This window comes from Balaenoptera borealis, assembly GCF_965194805.1.
Source record: "Balaenoptera borealis genome assembly, chromosome: 13".
In the NCBI taxonomy this organism is placed as follows: Eukaryota; Metazoa; Chordata; class Mammalia; order Artiodactyla; family Balaenopteridae; genus Balaenoptera; species Balaenoptera borealis.
Window position 1 is genome coordinate 3137852 of NC_138870.1, and position 18823 is coordinate 3156674.

Genomic DNA, 18823 nt, shown 5'->3' on the forward strand with positions numbered 1-18823 from the left:
GCTATTATGAATACAGTGCTGCTATGAACATTCATGTACAAGTTTTCATGTGGACAAATGTTTTCATTTCTCTTGGGTGGACATCTAGGAGTGGAATTGCTGGGTTATATGGTAACTCTCTGTTTAGCCTTTGGAGAACTGCCAAGCAGTCCGAGGTGGTTCCAGCAGTTTACATTCCCACGAGCGATGAGAGTTCCAGTTTCTGCACATCCTCATCAACTGTTGGCATTTCAATCATTTTTACTGTAGCCATTCTAGTGGGTGTGAAGTGGTGTCTCACTGATTCGCAGTGATAACTTATGATGACTAATTATGTTGAGCATCTTTTCATGTGCTTATCAGCTGTTCATGTAGCTTTTAAAGAAAACGGTCATTTTAAATTAGGGTTTTTGTCTTCTTATTTATTGGGTTGTAAGAGTTCTTTATATATGCTGGATATTAACCCCTTATCAGATATATGATTTGTAAATATTTTCTCCCATTCCGTGAGTTCTCTTTTCATTTTCTCGAGGGTGTCATTTGAAACACACAAACAAAAAAATTTTTTAATGCTTCATTTATGTATTTATTTATTTATTTTGGCCACGCTGTGAGGCATTTGGGATCTTAGTTCCCCGACCAGGGACTGAACCCATGCCCCCTGCAGTGGAAGCGTGGAGTCCTAACCACTGGACCACCAGGGAATTCCCAAAAGTTTTTAATTTTGATGAAGTCCAATTAATTTTTCTCTTATCACTTATGTTTTTGGTGTCGTTTCTAAAAAAAACACCGTCTAACCCAAGGTCACAAAGATTTACTCCTATATTTTCTTCTAAGTGTTTTATAGTTTTAATTCTTTAATTTAGGTCTATATTCTATTTTGAGTTAATTTCTGTATATGATGTGAGACCAGGGTCCAAGTTCAGCCTTTTGCGTATAGATATCCAGTTGAGATGTGCTCTAAGTATAAAATACACACTGAATTCTACAGACTTAGAATTACTAATATGCTTAAAGGAATAAAGAAGAAGATTGAAAGGATAGAGGAAGAAAAGAGACTATCAAAATAAACTTGAAATATTAACAAACTAACAAAACAGAGTTTCTAGAAATGGTGAAAAAAGCCAAAAAGCTGAATACCTCAAGCAATGATAGTAATTATCATTGGTAGTAACATCTCTGGCATGATTCCACAGGTACTGCACTATTTTACATATATTTTCCCTTTTCATCTGCACAGCAGTCCAGTGAGGTACGGACCATTATTTGTCCCCATCTTCAGGAAACTAAGGCTCAGGGAACCCAGCTGGTCCAAGGTCACCAAGCGGGCAACTAGGAAAGCCAGGCCTGACCCCACTCTGAGTTCAAAGTCCACATTTTTATCTGTTATAGATTCTTGCAAGAATGCAACAAGAATGCAAACAAGATATGCATTTTGGCTACAGCCTGGCCTAGATTTTAGACAGTTAGAGGGATGAGCAGAGCAGGAGTGAGGGGTGACTTGGCCAAAATGGGGGATCTCTCTGCTCAAAACTGACAGCTCATTTCACAGAGTACACCTGCTGTTAGCTGGTTCCCGCTCTCAGAAAGCTCTCCAGTTAAAATGACGCCCAGGCCCTGCCCCCACGAAGCCTGGCAGCGCCCCCAGCCCAGCCGCACCATGAGATAAGACACGCGGAGGGACCTGGGGAAAGAGGCCAGCCTGGTGACGCCCGACTGCTCCCTCCATGACGTCCGTCCACAGCAGACACCATCCCTCCAGGGACTCAGGGCTCAGCCCAGAGCCCTCTGGTTTAAGACCAGCTCTACGGAGCTCCGATAAGCGCTGCCCTTCCAGAGGCTTCTGCAATCAGAATTGCCCCCGACCCTCTGGCCAAGGCAGCAGATGAGCCAGCCTTCAGTCCTGGGCAGGGGGCTCTCAGCAGCTGCGGCTGGGAGAGAGCAGGGACATCAGGAGAGTCAGCCCTCACACGGCAGACGTGAGCGGGGCTGGTGTGGTGAACGTGCAGGGCTATTTCTGCCCCAGCGGAGTGCTGTCAGCAGGCAGGAGGTGAGGGGTGACGCTGCAGGGAGCTGTGAAATCTAGGTGCAGTGCCGCTGGGACCTTGCTGAGGGCTGGGGCCCCATCAGCCTGTAGGACGTAAAGCTGCCTCTGCTGTTGGTTCACAAAAACCATGGGAAGGAGCGGGGCCCTGACAACCCTGACATCCAGGCAAGAGCCAGAGGACCCGGGGACCATCACACCACCCCATGGTCTGGATCGTGATGCACAATTTGCCACCTGCTCGGAAGTGGTATTGCCCTGGGTGGTGGACTCTGGCCCGTGACAGGCTTCTAGATGCCCTGGCGCAGTGACCCTGCTAGACTGTTGTCATCGGCACCAGGCAAATAGGTGCCCCTCGCCTGATGCAGAGCCGCGCTCCTGGAAAGCCGTTCATGAGCTGAATCCTATAGGGCTGCACTGCTGCAGGCGAGATTCCAGACTGCGGGTTCAACCAGAAACCCAGGGGTCATCCTTACCCCTCCCTTTCCCACACCCTCCACCTCCATCATTCAGCAGCTCCCCCAATTCCACTTCCATCCCCACCGCCCCGCCCTGTCTCCCGGACTCCTGACTCTGCCCTCCCGTCCAACCTGGTGCTGCCTCCGTGGTGATCCTTCTAAAATGTAAGGAGGGCTTCCCTGGTGGTGCAGTGGTTAAGAATCCGCCTGCCAATGCAGGGGACACGGGTTCGAGCCCTGGTCCAGGAAGATCCCTCATGCCACGGAGCAACTAAACCCGTGCGCCACAACTACTGAGCCTGTGCTCTAGAGCCCATGAGCCACAACTACTGAGAAATTTTAAGTAAGATTCAGTCATCAACACCAGGTTAAGCTCCTGTAGATACCCTTGGAATGACCACAGTTTGCATTTAATGTCTGGCATGGAATCGTAAAGGAATGAGGTTTTCATATTTTACTATTTTTAGCACACCTAGGTCAAATCTTCACTGTACCCTACAATTAGTTATTTCAACCATTTTTTTCATCAACAACTTTTTACTCTATAATAACTATAGTTGCCTTGCCTAGTTGTTACCTATTTTCTCTGTGCTCATCTAAAATAAAGCATGACAGAAAAAAAAAAAGACGTGTTAGTTGTCAAAGATTGAAATTGAGAAAATATATAACTTAGAAAGGGAAAGTCCTTACTGTGAGATAAATTCCTTCCATATTTTATACTATGCTTACACTAATGCACAGTAGTATAAAATAGATACTCTGAATATTTCGTTTAGTTTTTACCAATATAAGATCATATCTTATAAACAGCTCATACAGCTCAATATCAAAAAAACAACCCAATCAAAAAATGGGGGACTTCCCTGGTGGTCCAGTGGCTAAGACTCCGCGCTCCCAACGCAGGGGGCCTGGGTTCGATCCCTGGTCAGGGAACTAGATCCCACATGCTGCAACTAAGAGTTCGCATGCCGCAACTAAGACCCGGCACAGCCAAATAAATACATAAATAAAAATATTAAAAAAAAAAAAATGGGCAGAAGACTTAAACAGACATTTCTCCAAAGAAGACATACAGATGGCCAACAGGCACATGAAAAGATGCTCAACATCGCTATTTATTAGAAAAATGCAAAACAAAACTACAATGAGGTATTACCTCATACCTGTTAGAATGGCTATCATCAAAAAGACAAGAAATAACAAGTGTTGGTGAGAATGTGGAGAAAAGAGAACCCTCCAACACTGTTGGTGGAAATGTAAGTTGGTGCAGCCACTATGGAAAACAGTATGGAGCTTCCTTAAAAAATAAAAATAGAGCTACCATATGATCCAGCAATCCCACTGCTGGGCATATATCCGGAAAAGAGGAAAACTCTAATTTGAGAAGATAGATGCACCCCAGTGTTCACAGCAGCACTATTTACAATAGCCAAGACATGGAAGCAACCCAAATGTCCATCGACAGATGACTGGATAAAGAAGATGTGGTATATAGGTGTGTACACACACACACACACACACACACACACACACACACACACACAATGTAATACTACTCATCCATAAAAAGAATGAAATAATGCAATTTGCAGCAACATGGATGGACCTAGAGATTATCACACTAAGTGAAGTAAGCCAGACAAAGACGAATATCATATGATATAACTTATAGGTGGAATCTAAAATATGATACAAATGAACTTATTTACAAAAGAGAAATAGACTCACAGACACTGAGAACAAACTTATGATTACCAAAGGGGGGGGATAAATTAGGAATTTGGGATTAACATATATACACTACTATATATAAACAACAAGGACCTACTGTATAGCACAAGGAACTATACTCAATGTCTTGTAATAACCTATAATGGCAAAGAATTTGAAAAAGAATGTGTGTGTGTATATATATTTGTCTGAATCACTTTGCTGTACACCTGAAACTAACACAACACTGTAAATCAACCATACTTCAATTGAAAATATATTATATTCATAATGACTTTTCCCCTTTAAATACATTTCATATTACATTGTATATATCTTTCCACATCTATGCATGGGATCCCACATCTACCTCAATTTTTTTAAACTTTTTTTTTTTAATACATTTATTTATTTATTTATTTGTTTTTGGCTGTGTTGGGTCTTTGTTGCTGCACACGGGCTTTCTCTAGTTGCAGCGAGCGGGGGCTACTGTTCTTTGCAGTGCACAGGCTTCTCATTGTGGTGGCTTCTCTTGTTGCTGAGCATGGGCTCTAGGCACGCGGGCTTCAGTAGTTGTGGCACATGGGCTCAGTAGTTGTGGCTCACGGGCTCCAGAGCACAGGCTCAGTAGTTGCGGAGCACGGGCTTAGTTGCTCTGTGGCATGTGGGATCTTCCCGGACCAGGGCTCGAACCCACGTACCCTACATTGGCAGGTGGATTCTTAACCACTGCGCCACCAGGGAAGTCCTACCTCAATCTTTTTAAAGACATACATAGTATTTCATTGTGTGGATGTAGTCTGATTTATTTAGCTAACATGTCATGGGTTAGAAGTTGGGTCATTTCCAATTTTATTGCATTCCCAACAATGATGCAGTGAATATCTTGTCTTTTTGCACTTTGGGGAACATTTTCTGTGGGAGAAACTCTTAGCAGTGGACTTATTAGGTAAATGGATAAGAATATTTTAAATTTTAATAGATAATTGCCAAATTGTCCTTCAAAAAAAGATTGTAGTAAATTTGGGTAATTTGGGTAATAATTTATATTCCTACCAAGTGTGTGAAAATGCTTGTTTATCCACATTCACCAACACTGAGAATGATCAGTCTCTTAAATCTTTGCCAATCTAAAAGGACACACCACACACACACACACACACACACACACACACACACACACACGATATAGCTATTTGTGATTATTCTTCAGTGCTTGTTTGTCCATATTCTCTATTTTTCTATTGGGTTCTCTTTGAAGACCTCTGTGTAAAGCAGGGAAATCAGTCCTTTGTCCTATGTGTTGCAATTTTTCCTCGCTTGTCTTTGTCCTCTGACATTTTACGTTGTGTGGCAGTGTGGGGAGTGGCTACAGCACAGAATCTGAAGGCAGACTACTAGGTAATCCTCGTTTGTCTCTAATTTACCAGCTCAGTGACCAAGATTCAGTTACTTAACCTCGGGTTCACGGGTTTTTATGAGAATGAAATGAGTTAAATGTGTACAAAGGGTGTGGCACAGTGTTTAGCATGAAAAAAGTGCTACGGGGGTATATGCTGTTGCTATTATCATCTTGTATTCAAATAGCTTTCATTCTTATGCAATCAAATTCACTGATCCTTTATGACTTCTGGATTTCACGCCATGCTTAGAAAGGCTTTCCTCAATCTAAGATTAGAAAAATATCCACCAAGCGTGCCATTTAAAGGAGTCTGTGGGGGAGTCCATTTGCAAAAGGGATCTCCCCTCCCCAGCCCTCCCCCGCTGTGTTCCTTCTAAGTTAATTCGGGATGGTTTTAAAGGGGAGGCCTGCCTGTGTTTCCATCATGTGCAAGGACCAGGGAAGGGAGAAGGCACAGTGCTTTGGGAAATGGATGACAGCAGCTGTCGTTTCATGTCTAAAGGGTGGGCCTGGGAAGGTCACCCCTGCTTCATTAACTAAACCACTTCTGCTTGTCCATAAGTGGCAGCCTCATGCCAGGTTTCTGACCCTAAAGGAATTCACAGTCCAACAAGAGGACAGACTAGTCATCAGACGGAAGGTGTCACTGAAGGTCTCGTGGGGTGAAAACATCCCTGATGGGAGGAGACGTACAGGGTGGTGGCGAGGAGGGGTGCAGAGGACGTTCCCAACACAGGGACAGGATGTTCCATCGAGGCTCTGCAAACACACGCCAGACCCTCCCGCTACCTCTGCCCGCGGCCCCGGGGTGTGGTGCTGGAAGGAGGTGGTGAGGTGGAGACCAGCCAGAGGCCAGAGCAAGGAGCCGAGACTAAGACAGGAAATCTGGCTTCTCTCTCAGTTCCAGGACTTAACTAGTCAGATGGTCTTAAGGAAGTGACTTCACTCCTCTGCGCTCATTCGCTCATCCTTAAAATGCAGCCTCAGCTTGTGTCCTTAGGCAGCTGTGCAAATTCTAGACGATTACACATGTGCAAACATTCTGTCCTGTAAAACATAAATATCTGAGACCCTCGGGCACTTTCTGCTGCTAAGTGGTGACTGCAGTTGCTCCCGCCTGGGGGCTTCACTGTGGGTTAGGCCGCTGCTTTCCCTGGGGCTCCGCCCTGCTCCCTGAAGTGGGGCAGCTTCACAGGGACCCAGGCCTCCATGTTTGCACCCCTTCCTGGTCGCCTGCGTCTCCACCCCTGACTCTCCTAGTCCTGTTGTTGACCCAGATCAGGGCTCTACTCCAGCACCCTTTAACCCTGACAAAGCTCCCACCCAGGAAGGGCTGAGCCTCCTCCCCGGACAGGTTTCGGCAATTAGAAATTGCTCGCAGGCGCTTTTGGCCTTGTTTTCCCCAGACACTAGTGTGGGCCCTCTCCATCCCTGGCAGTTCCACCATCTGCTCAGATTAAGGGTGAAAGGGCAGCGAGCAGCCAGACCTCAACTCCTCTCCACACCACTAGAGCCCAGCCAACAGCGTCCTCCAGTGGGCGGCAGTGGTTGTCTCAGGAGAGCAGAGTCCTGGAGGTCTGAAGACCACTGCGGAGGGCAGCCCCCGAGCCTGGCACCCACAGTCCAGTGCGTAGGGCTCCTCTGCAGGAAGGGCGCTTGGTGGGAGTTCGGAAACCTGGGTTCCGGTTTCAGCACTGGCTGGTCGTGTGACCTTGGACGGGTCCCTTGCCCTCTCTGGTTCTCGGTTTCCTCTTCGGTAAAAAAGAGGGTCGGGCACAGGGCTGAAACTGATGCCCTGATGGCAGACAGGAGTGTGCACGGTTGGTTTGGGGCTGAACACCTTAAAGTGAGGCCGGCATTTCCCATGAGAAGCATTTCCTGCCACTTCCACTATGGAAGGCACCTGTGTTCGTGTTCTTTGCTGCTCCCCAGTCCTGGCGCTTGGGAAAGGAGCTAGGAGCCTCTGGCCTTTTTGGCACCATTATTTATTTAAGAGAGGCAGTAAACGCCACTGGCCACCAACAGGAAGAGCTAAGTACAGAACCAGATCTGGCAGGTTATCTCACCTCTGGAGGCCAACCTTAACCCGAGATGCAGTGAAGAGTCACTGGGTTTCCCAAGGGCGGTGGTCCTCTTGGCGACAGAAATCCTTAAGCCTTTTCCCCTGCACTTACTAGCAGACTGGGCTGGCTTCAAGGGGCCTGCTCAGAAGGGCCAGCACTGAGAAAGGGCCCGTGCTTGGTTTAATGCCATTACCATCTTGAAATTCTTTATACTTTTTTTTTCTTTTTCTTTTTTCCGCTGCCATGCGGGATGCAGGATCTTAGTTCCTCGACCAGGGATCAAACCCGTGCCCCCTGGATTGGGAACGTTAAGTCTTAACCACTGGACCGCCAGGGTAGTCCCTCCTAATACATTTTGAACTAGGGGCCCTCAGGTTCATTTTGTACTGGACCTGCAAAGTATTATATGAACACCCACTTTGAAACCTTCACCAGTCTCTCCATTAGGGTACTGGTTCCCAAGGCAGGACTCTGTGATCTCCAGAGGAAGGACATCCTGAAGGATTCTTCTAGGCCCTCAAGATCAGCTGAGACGGCATTCAAGTCCACAAATTCTCCTCCAACCTCCCCAAGTGGGTGGTCTCCTGTTTCCCGCTTCCTTTGTCTCTCTCACATGGCACCCACCTCTTTCTGTAACTCATCCCAGACTCCTCACCCCCAGGCCGTGCCCTCTGTACTCTGACTTCCTCAAAATAGAGGATGCTCGATAAACGTTTGTTGACTGAGGAAAGCAAACAGAGCTATCTTCTCAGAACAGGGTACAGGGCAGTGCACACAGTGGGTGCTCAATCAACGCTGCTGACTCGCGCACAGAGCAGGCTGGGGCGTTGCACCACGTGGCCGTGCCTGTCCTCAGCCAAGGCATCACATGGACCATCATTCTCTCCCCTTCCGACCTGGTGAGGAAGGAAGGATAGGCCAGGGTTTCCTGGTGCGCAGGTGGAAGGACTATTCCCTCCCCACCCCTGGGGTTCCAGTGCCAAAATGCCCTGCAGGAAATGGTATTAAGACCCCCCGACACTTGCAAAGTCCTTTAAAGTTTAAAACCCACTTTCATTAACTTTCTCCTCAAACTGTCTTGCAAGTCAAGATGAATACTCCAAATACCAACTGTGGGTTGTTGTTCTAACATTTTTTCTTTCACTGAGTATATTCCTGCAGGAAAAGTTAGGAAATGCAGATAAAGCCCAAAGAACAAGGACACCTCAAATCCTAGGGCCTAGAGATGACACTGTTAACATTTTAGTCCGTATCTCATGAGATTTATCTCTGCACATAATACATACCTGTCAAACAGGATAACACTGTCACTGCTTTGTAATCTTACTATTCCCAGTTTTACAGGAGGCTAACAGAGGTCGCAGGTCATACAGCTGCTAGGGGCAGAGCTAGGGCCTGACGCTGGTGTCCTGACTCGGATGCTGGTGTCTGTATCCCTGAACCCGGCTGCGACCCAGACTCCACAGGGGCCGGAGGGGCTGATGGCCATGGGAACGGAGCCCCAGCCAAGAAGGGTTTGCTCGGACTGGGCTTCAGGGAAAACATGCCGAAACTGCCTGCGTGTCCCACAGCTCAGCACAGGCGGGGCCGGGCCAGGCCCGGTGGCTCAGAGTTCCCTCCTCTGCAAATCTGGACTTTGCCTGGCAGTCAACAGTCACAGGGATACGGGGTCAGCTGTCAGGCAGGGGCCCAGAGGGAGCAGGTGTCAGGTGGCAGAACCGGGCCACAGCACTGACCCTAGAGAGCAACTGGATATCTGTTTGGTGGCCTTGGAGGGCTTGTCTCTTTGTATTTTTAGAAAAAGTGAGGGCACAGCAGTGACCCAGCAACTGCCTCGCTGCCTGGGCAACGCCCTGGGCGGTGGAAAGGGGCTTCCAGCCTGTGTCCAGGCTGGTGGCTAAGGGCAGGACGGGCCGCCTCCCTTCCTTCTTTCCCTACCCCCTCCCTCCCTCCTTCCTGAGCACACACTACTAGCCAAATACTGAGTTAGGCACTAGAGGAAAGACTTCCTCAGGGCCCTGGCCTTCCACGAAGGTGGCAAAAGAACGAGAGCTGACCAGAGGCTTACAGAACAATAGCGGTTAAGAGCGAGAGCTCTGGCCTCAGACAGACCCAGGTTCAAATCTTGACTCCCCTGTCTCTAGCTGTGTGACCTCAGGCAAGTTGCTTAATCTCTCTGAACCTGCATTTCCCCCCTTAAGGTCTATGAGAAGCAAATGAGATAGTGCATAAACACACTTAGAAGAAGGCCTGGAACCTGGTAAGGGCTGGATAAACGCAGTTATGGAAAGAGAGGCTATACCTCTGGAAGCATTCTGGAGCTCGGGCTGTCCAGCAGGGTCAGCACCACGGGTGGATCATTCCAGAGGATGCCGTGGGGCTTGGCTGAGAACGGGCCTGGGGCTTTCACGGCCCTTCAGCCAAGGGCTTGGCAGTCTGGCAGCGGCTCACCCCTTTCACCACACGCTAGCTCCTCACAGTGAAGGAGGGGGCCGGCATCCTCTCCTTTTGCCAAAGAGGAGGCTGGGAAGCAGTGGGGTTGTGGGAGCTGCCCGAGGTCACCAGGGAAAGAAATGGCAGCCGGCTCCAAGCCCAGGGCCGCCCGTCTGCTGACCTTCATCTCCCCCAGACCCTGGCCCACGACACCAGAGCTGCCACTCAGGGTGCAGGAGTTGGGGCTGGGAGTTGTGATCCTGAGGCAGGAAGAGGGGTCTGCTGGGCCTGGGGGGAGACCGGGTGACTCCTGGGGCTGCGGCGGGGGGCGGCAGCAATCCTGGCAGGCAGGCTCTGGGCCGAGAGGGCATCTAACTCAGGGCTGGCCGACCCTGAGGGCTGTTTGCACCTGGCTTTGCTATCTGGGACCCAGTGCCCTGGGGACGCCTCACCATCTTGATCCCACCCACCTGGAGCTGCAGCTGGGCTTCTTCCAGTGAAAACAACAGCATCCCCCGTCCTCTGTGCCCGCCTGTCTATGCCCGGCCCCTGGCAGTGCCGACCCCAGGGACAGTGGACACACATGCACACACATGCACACGTGCTGAGGCTGTGATGCCGCACGGAGGGCTGCGTCAGGAGTGGACGCGCCTACGGAAGACAGGCACTTCCAGCACCCACAGAGGGCTCCGTGTAAGAGGTCCAGCCCGGGAGCACAGCTCACAGTGGTCCTCCCTCCTCAGCCCCTGGTGAACGAATACAGGGGTGCCAGAGCCATCGCTGGCTCATTCAGCTCGCCAGGCTAGGTGCCGGGCTCTGGGATACAGCCATGAGCAAGACGGATAAAGTCCTTGTTTCCGTAAAGCTTATCTACGGGGGTGGGACTGAAAAGGTCTTTTTATCTCCCTTATGCTTCCCCCTTTATGCACTTGATGCTCTGCTAATCCTTGTCGTTTTAGGGGATTAGGGGAACAGGGGTGTCGGGAAGGCGGGGATCTCGTGGTATCCTCGCTGCCCAGCACACGCTAGGAGCAGAGAACACATAGGACGTTGGCAGGTCTGCGCACGGTTGGGTGGGGTGGGAAATTCACCACCTTCCCTTTTCCCATCTCCGTGACAGATATGATCTCCCGATGAGGTCTGCTCCCCTGGACTGAAGCCAGGGACTGCCGGCGCAACTCTCACTGCTTCTCATTCTAATTGCCTGAGGTTCCAAGGAAATAACGCTCGCCTTTTGCAAACATATCCTCTAGTGGGAACATACAAAACTCATATGCACTGTCGTGTGGAATGTTGATATTTTGCTTTATGATGAATTGTTCCGGGAGTCATTTTCACTTACCCGTGTGTAGGCTTCCTATCTGGACACAGGTTCCACCGCAAAATCTAAGGTTCTACAAAACCAAGAAAGGCTCAGTAAATGTTTGAGTGAAGACATGAAGAGGGTCTAAGGATAAACGTGTCAGGACCTGTAAACAGGCACGCGGTGGGCATGACCCGGCACTGGGGACGGGAGCTGCTGGCGTGTGCGGCTGGGGCCAAATGAATAAATTGGTTTTATTCGCCATTCAGTGGGGAGATCTGAAGAGATGCCCTCTGCATCCTTCAGGGTCCACCTCTGAGGGGTTTCAGGACCTACGCTTCCAGGGACTAAAGACTGTAGTGGTTAAGGACACAGGCTGTTTGGAACTTCCCTGGTGGTCCAGTGGTTAAGACTCTGTGCTTCCACTGTGGGGGCTTCAGGTTTGATCCCTGGTTGGGGAACTAAGATCCTATATGCTGTGTGGCACGGCCAGAAAAAAATAAAAAAGGACACAGGCTCCAGAGCCTGCCTGGGTTCAAATCCCAACTCTAATTTCAACAGCTGGGTGATCCTGGGCAAAAGTACTGAACTGTTCTGAGCCTCGACTTTCTCATCTGTAAAACAGGTGTTGTTAAAAGAACTCAGTGACCGTCGATGGAAGTGTCTAGCACGGAGCTTAGAAGATGGTAAGCATGTGAGGCGTTGGCGACGAGCTCGGTGTGGCAGTGCGATGTAGCCAACAGCCCTCACGCTTGAGGTGCATCAGACTCCCCTGAAGGCTTGTTAAAACACAGAGGGCTGGGTACCACCCCGAGTTTCAGATTCAGCAGGTCTAGGGTAGAATCTGAGAATCTGCATTTCCAACAAGTTCCCAGGTGATGCTGCAGTTGCTGCTTTAGGGACCGCACTTTGAGAACCACTGGTCTAGAGAAGGGAGAACTCAGGTGTAGGATGTGGGAGCTGGGACCATCCCTCAGTGTCTGGTGACTTTGGGCAGTTAATCTCTTTAAGCCTCAATGTCTTTGCTTGTAAAATGGGACTCTTAATACCCACTTCACAGGAATTCCCTGGTGGTCCAGTGGTTAGGACTCTGGGCTTTCACTGCTAAGGGCCCCGGTTCAATTCCTGGTCAGGGAACTAAGATCCTGCAAGTTTCTCAGTGTGGCCAAAAAAAAAAAAAACCCAAACAAAGAAAAAAACCAACTTCATGGGGTCGTGCCTGGCATACAGCATTCTCAGTATTTAGTTATTATTGTTTGAATTTTGGCTCAGTTTGTTGGCCCTTGAAGGATGGGTAGGATTACCACGAGCAGAGATGGGTCAGGCGGGCTTGGGGGATGCTGCTGAGAGCCCCAAAGCCCGGAGCAAAGCGCCGGATGGATCTGGAAGCCCCAGAGCAATGTGCTAATTCGGAAAGAACTCGTTTTCCAATTCTATGGAAGTTTCTATGTGGCAAATCCACAATTAACTTTGGACCCTGACCCAGATGGCTGACAAGGTGACCTCTCGCAGGGGAGGTGGAAAATGCTGCCTAAGAAAAAGGAAGCAGGCCCCACGGGGTTCCTATCACAGCCCCCGCGCCTTCCCGCCCCTGCCTGCCCACTCTGCTCCCGCATGTCCACAGCCCCCTTTCGTCAGAGAGAAAGCCTGTCACCTCTGGACTCACAGGGGGATCAAAATCCCTGGGGCCCCTGGCCAGGCCGGGCTGCCCCAGGGCCCACGCAGTGTCGTGGGCCCCCTGGAGGATGAGGAGGCGCTGCACACCTTCCCAGGGTGGCCTCTGCAGGGCCTGAGCCCTGAGCGCCGGCTGCAACCGCGTGCACCTGGGGCAGGGCTGGCGCCTCGCAAGACTGCGCCCAGGGCTCAGAGGAGATTTCTGGGCCAGTATGGTGTTATGACGGGAACAGCACGCGGACACACCACCCGCGGTGTATCAGAGCCTGTTGACGTTTAAGGGACCCACTGCTCTTGGCACAGGAACGCTGCAGGCTGAGTGCCTCAGGGGTCCGGGCCTTGGCAGGCTTTGGCCTGAAGACCAGCGGCAGCAGCCGGCCTGAGTCACTGGTTCCCTGAGGCAGGATACCCGGGGAAATGGGCTATCCCTGGACCAGGGGCACAGATTCACTGTCCAAACAGCACGCCCCTCACCCAGCGGTCCTTGGGCCTAAAATCCCACCCTCAGAGATCCATTCTTTGGTCTTTTTCAAAAAAACTCTTTGAAGTAACTCTTTCACATAAAATATTCAATGCTGTGATCGTTTACTGTGCATTTAATGTGGGCAAATCACTGAGCCTGGCACCGTGGAGACCCAGGAATATGGAAGATGGATTCCCCACAGGAAAGCAGGTGGCCGGAGGGGCCCCCTGGAGGGCTCCGAACACAGCCCAGGGTCTAGACGGGGGGGCCGGCCTCCCAAGGGGCACGGGGAAGAAAGGCCTTTAGCCCTGGAGGGAGCAGGGGCAGGTGGAAGGCCGGGGTGTGTTCAGGGAACAGTCAGTCATGTGGTGCGGCCCAGTAAGGAGGGGCGGCCCTTGGCCCCTCCAGGGAGGGCAGCGGAGCGGGACACCGGCTGGAGATGCAGGTGGAAGCCGGCCGGGGGGCCCTGCACAGCAGAGACCTTGGGGACCCAGCGTAGGGGGGCTTGTCTGAGAATTTCCCTCCCTGAGAGATGGGCCTGGAGCAGCTTGAAGGGGAGCGTCCCCCAGGTGGGCGAGGAGACAGGTTCCCGGATCGGTAGAGAAGGGTTTCAAAGACCAGGGGTGCTGCTGAGAAGACAAACCTTCGGAAGGTGGGCCGGGTCGGGCTGAGTCAGCACCCAGGCCTTAAATGCCTCCAGGCCCACAGGTGGGAGTGTGGTCCTGAGTAGGAGAGCCTTCTCTCTCACCTCCTCCTTGTTCTAAGGCTGCACAGCTTTCAAAGCACATTCACCCACATTACCTCACTGATCTTTTTAACGGCACTTTGGGCTAAACAGGGCATATTATTCCCATTTCACACATGGAGAAGCTAAGGCCTAGGTGAGGTGAAGTTATAAATTCTGCTTTATATAAACCATTGGCCTTTTGGGGTGCATATTCGTTTCTGTTTTATTTATTTATTTATTTATTATTTATTTGTAGATAGTTCAAACATTTACATGAGTCAAAATTCAAAATGTCCGGATGAAAGTTTCTCTGTCAACCCTATTCTTCCAGCTGCCAGGATCACCTCTTACCAGTTTGAACTCAAGCCTTTTGACTATGGGTGTAGGGCCCTTTCTGCCGCAGTGAGGCAGGGGCCCAGGACACAGGCCCCCTGTAGATTCAGGAAAGCCCAACATAAGTGCCACCCCAGGAGGGGTGTTATACCTCCTCTGAGCAAGTGTCCATTTGGTCTTCTTTCATCTGAGGCCACATAAGTCTATCTTTAGAGCCTAAACTCCTTGGAGGCAGGGAGTCTATCCTATCTTCAATTTCTGGGAGGTCACAGAGTAGGGGTTCAAGTTAGAGGCTCTGGCATATGGAGAACTGGGATAAAGACTGTGCTGTGGGACAAGTTACTTAGGCTCTCTGAGCCTCTGTTTTTTCAACTACGATAAGGATGCCCTCACCAACTTCGGAGGGCTGTGTGGGGACTGGATAAGATGACTTATGTCCCGTGTTTAGCCGTGCGTCAGGCTCAAGGTCTGTAATCTGTAAGTGGGAACTGCCATCATTCCCAGTGTTCTGGGGCCTGCGTGTGTCTGCAGTATGACAGACCTGGGCACCCTCTCACACTTAATCCTGACAGAGAATCGGGGATCTCAGGCACCTCATCAAAGGCAAATCGGCACAGTAGGTCACTCAAATCCATGTATCTGAACCAATCGCTCACTCTTCCTGGGCTGGGATCTGCCCTTCCCTTTTGTGAAACCAGCCCTCCAAAGGCGGGCTCTTCACTGTCTCCTTTCAGGTGGCTTTTCTGGGTAGTCAAGCATTTTGACAGAGGGGATGACAGCCCACGGCTCCTCTGGGCCTATTTTGTCTAATGCCCTGAGTTTGAGCTGATACACGGGGAAGCTGCCATATGGCTTTTCTCAGGGCTGACAGGAATGACTCACTGGAGGGTCACCCCTGCCCTGGAGCTGCCGAGGGCAAGTGAGTCATGGCCTCTGCCTCTCGGAAGCCATGTCCTCGGCCCCTGAGACTCCAGGCAGAGGAGGGGGCTTCCCCGCTCCTAGATCACTCTGGGTTGGAAGGGAGCCAAGAAATCATTTACCCCACCTCCCTCATCTCGCAGATAAGAAAGGGAACCTGGTGGTGAGAACAGGCACACAGCCAGCTTGTTGCAGGAGCAGGATTTGTACCTGCCGTGACCTCTGTGGTTCCCTCTGGGCTGCTGTAGATCCCCACCTCTGGGCCTTCCAACCACAGCGCCCTCACTCCTGCCTCGGGCTCCAGGTCCTAAACACTCTGAGCAGTGGATCCCATGGCTTTTTGGTAGGACAGTTACTTACCCCTTTGGAAGAACACCCCTGGAATCTTGTTTCCAAGAAAGGGCAGAATGATCTGTTGGAGCTGGTGTTCCCACGGACCTTAGGGTCAATAAACAATATAAAATTGTGTTTATTTTTCTGTTAAAAGAGGCATTCCTTTCCTATCCAACTCAAGTTTTGTCAAGAAACAAAAATATAGGCCAGCAAGGATTAAGGGATAAATAATTGTCTGGCAGAACAATGGAGCAATCCATGACTTCAAGGGATGGAATCCACACCAGCCTTGGGAGCTGGGACTTGGCGAGCAAGCCAGAGCCAGAGCCCGGGAACAGGGAAGTCTGAGCGGGATGGAGGGCAGGGCGAGGAAAAGGGAGGGAAACGGCTGTGCTAGGGCAAGGCCAGGCGGGGGGAGGACTCGGGGGACCCGGGGAGGGGTCTGTGGTGTCATCCCACCCCAGCTCCAAACCCAGGTCCTCTTGCCGCCCAGAACCCCGGAGCCCGGACTTCCTATCAGCAGGGCCCTGCCTAGGCGCTCAGCTGCCGCGGGTGGGCAGGTTGAGGGGCGCGCGCATCTCCAGCAAGGGCTCGTCTCAGGCTTGGCGCTGGAGGAACCAAGCTGAACTTGGCGCTGTCCTGGAGAAACAGTGCAGGGCGGGGGTGGGGGCCTGAGACATAGACACAGAGGGTCAGGGGTCACGGCAAGACGCACTTCAGACGGGAAGAGTCCGAGGCTCGGAGTTCTCTTTGCTGTGGGGAGGAGCCCGCTCACTCGGCCTCCAGAAAGGGATCTCCCCGGTTTGTGGATGTGGAAACTGAGGCCCAAAGTGGGAGGCCCAGAGTCGGGGGTCCCGGCCGCCAGCCCCCGGCTCGCGCCCGGAGGAGCCAGACGACGACAGGGGCCTGGGGAGGCCCGCGCCCACCGCGCCCGCGCGCTCCGCAGACCCCCGGGCACAAGGGGCGGACCCCGTGGAGCCGCCGGTAGTCCCGGGTGGGAAGGGGCCGGGCCGGGCCGGGCGGGGAGGGCGCGGGCGGAGGAACTGAAGTGACTCAGGCCGGTGCTCAGGCCGGGCCTTTGTTCCCGGGACGCCGGCCTTAAAGGGCCAGCGCCCGAGGCAGGAGCGCGCCCGGCGGCCTCCCCCCGCCCCCGCCCCCGCCCCCACTCCTCCTGGGGTCGCTCCTGGGCTCCGGGCTGTCGGCAGAAAGGGGGGCGACCTGCAGGATTCAGGGGTTCATCCAATCGAATCCTCAGGCCATAAGGGAGGGCCCTCAGGTCATTTCAATCATCCCTCTGCCTCAGGGCAGGGCTGCACCTAAAGTGGCTCTGAGGGATTAAGAAAACCCTTTTCCTGCTTTTTAAAGATACTACCACGGGGCGATCCCTTTCTAGGCAGCGTCTCTCAGGGTCTCCCAGCCATCTGTCTTCTAACCAAGTCCCCACCCTGCAAGGTGACCCACCCACGCAGGCCCCAATATCAGGACTGGATCATTTGAACCCTCATTTGACACGCTTGGTGGGTTTTAGGCCGGCCTGTGCAGACCTGTGAACAGGCTCCCGTCCCGGGCCTCCACGGGGTCCAGGTTTCACACCAGTCCTGTCCTGTCAGTGGATCCCTCGCCACTCCACCCCGCAACGCCGCGCAGCTGGTACCAAAGTTGCTCCTCCGGACCCTGAGCGCCACCACGTGGACACGGGAGAACGGTGCCCTGGGGGACTTAGAGGGGCCCCTGAGAGCTTCCCGCCACCACTCTCAGTTATAAAGCAGCCCCAACTGGCACAAATCAAAATAAAAGCAGGCCCTAAATTAAAGAGGAGAGGATGAGGCCTGTCCCCTCCTGTGCTCCTGGGAACCCACATCCTCTGTGAAGCGATGGCCCTGAGATCACTTAACAACCAAAGCCCATCAGGTCTATTAAAACCTAGGAACAGCCGTCTTTGCTGAGGCTCTGGAAGACCTGTGCCCGCGATACCCACCCCTGCTACCCCTGCCTGCACACACTATCTGCTTGATGCTCAAAAACAAAACAAAACAAAGCGGAACACCACTAGAGGTTGGGATTTATGGTTTTGCCCACTGTTCATATGCAACGTTTTAGAGAAGGGGGTCTCTCCGTGAAGCTTTCTTAGTAATTTCACAGTTTATCAGGTCTTGGACTTAGAGCCAGGTTTGGAAGGAGGAGAAAGTGCAAAGCTCATCGCTATGGGCAAACTGGAGGGTAGTGGGGGGAACGGGGGCAAAGAAGTCCCAGCTCACAGCTGTGCCCGGCAGAGGCCTCTGCATCGTGAAGAGAGCCGGGGGCTGCCGCATGGACTCTCTCTCCTTGTGAGGGCATTTTATACCCAGAACAAACATTTACCAGGTAAGCTAGGACCACAGGTTGTAGCCTCAGGGCTGACAGGGACTGTGTGGGCTTTGTGGGGTATTGGCCTTGGGATCCCTGGCCCTAACCAACCAGGCCAGCTAGCTCCAGACAAGCCCAGCATCCAAAAGGGGCAACCAGAACCCTCTGAGACCTGCCCCATCCAACCACCTGCGCACCCGCCCGCTCAACAGACATCCCATCCAGGCTGTAACATCTCCGAGACCTCCCTTCCTCTCCTTTCTCACCCCCATTCTGCTTCATTTCCTTGACAGCCTGACCCTAAATCAAGACCATAACCTTTCAATGGGTCTCCCTGTCTCTGGGCCCTCATGAGCCGATGCATCCCAAGCGCCATACTAAATCAATCTCCCTAAAACCTACCCAGGTTCTCCTGAGTGACTGCGGGGTTGCCTGCACCATCCAGTGTGACTTTCTTGGTCCAGCGCAGAGGCCCACACCACAGGCACTGCATCGTGACTCTCTCTTTTAGAGTGAGCGACTTCTCAAGAAGAAGAGCTTCGTTTTAATATTTCAAAATCAAATCAAATGTAAATTATGCTTCAATAAATTCTCACCAAAAAGTAATACAAAAACAAACGAAGAGCTTTTGGCCAGT

At 51.7% G+C, this 18823-nt stretch overlaps 2 protein-coding genes across 4 annotated transcripts in view; one reads left to right on the forward strand and one right to left on the reverse strand.

Moving 5' to 3' along the window:
* Positions 1-18823, forward strand: part of NINJ2 (ninjurin 2) — a 75881-nt gene that overhangs the window by 54364 nt on the left and 2694 nt on the right. Inside the window, exon 1 of one of the 3 annotated variants that reach the window (XM_082349143.1) lies at positions 17005-18204. The exons of the other annotated variants lie outside the window; for them this stretch is intronic. The gene's annotated coding sequence lies outside the window, so the exon portion shown is untranslated. Of the gene's footprint in view, positions 1-17004; positions 18205-18823 lie in introns of those variants that run through there. 3 annotated transcript variants of the gene reach the window in all.
* LOC309609097 (uncharacterized protein) overlaps positions 1-18823 on the reverse strand; it is a gene marked incomplete at its 5' end in the record, with an annotated part of 34345 nt that overhangs the window by 15376 nt on the left and 146 nt on the right. The window contains 3 exons of the mRNA XM_082350044.1: positions 11432-11483; positions 15868-15945; positions 16556-17111. Coding sequence (XP_082206170.1) covers positions 11432-11483; positions 15868-15945; positions 16556-17111 — 686 coding nt within the window. The remainder of the gene's footprint in view (positions 1-11431; positions 11484-15867; positions 15946-16555; positions 17112-18823) is intronic.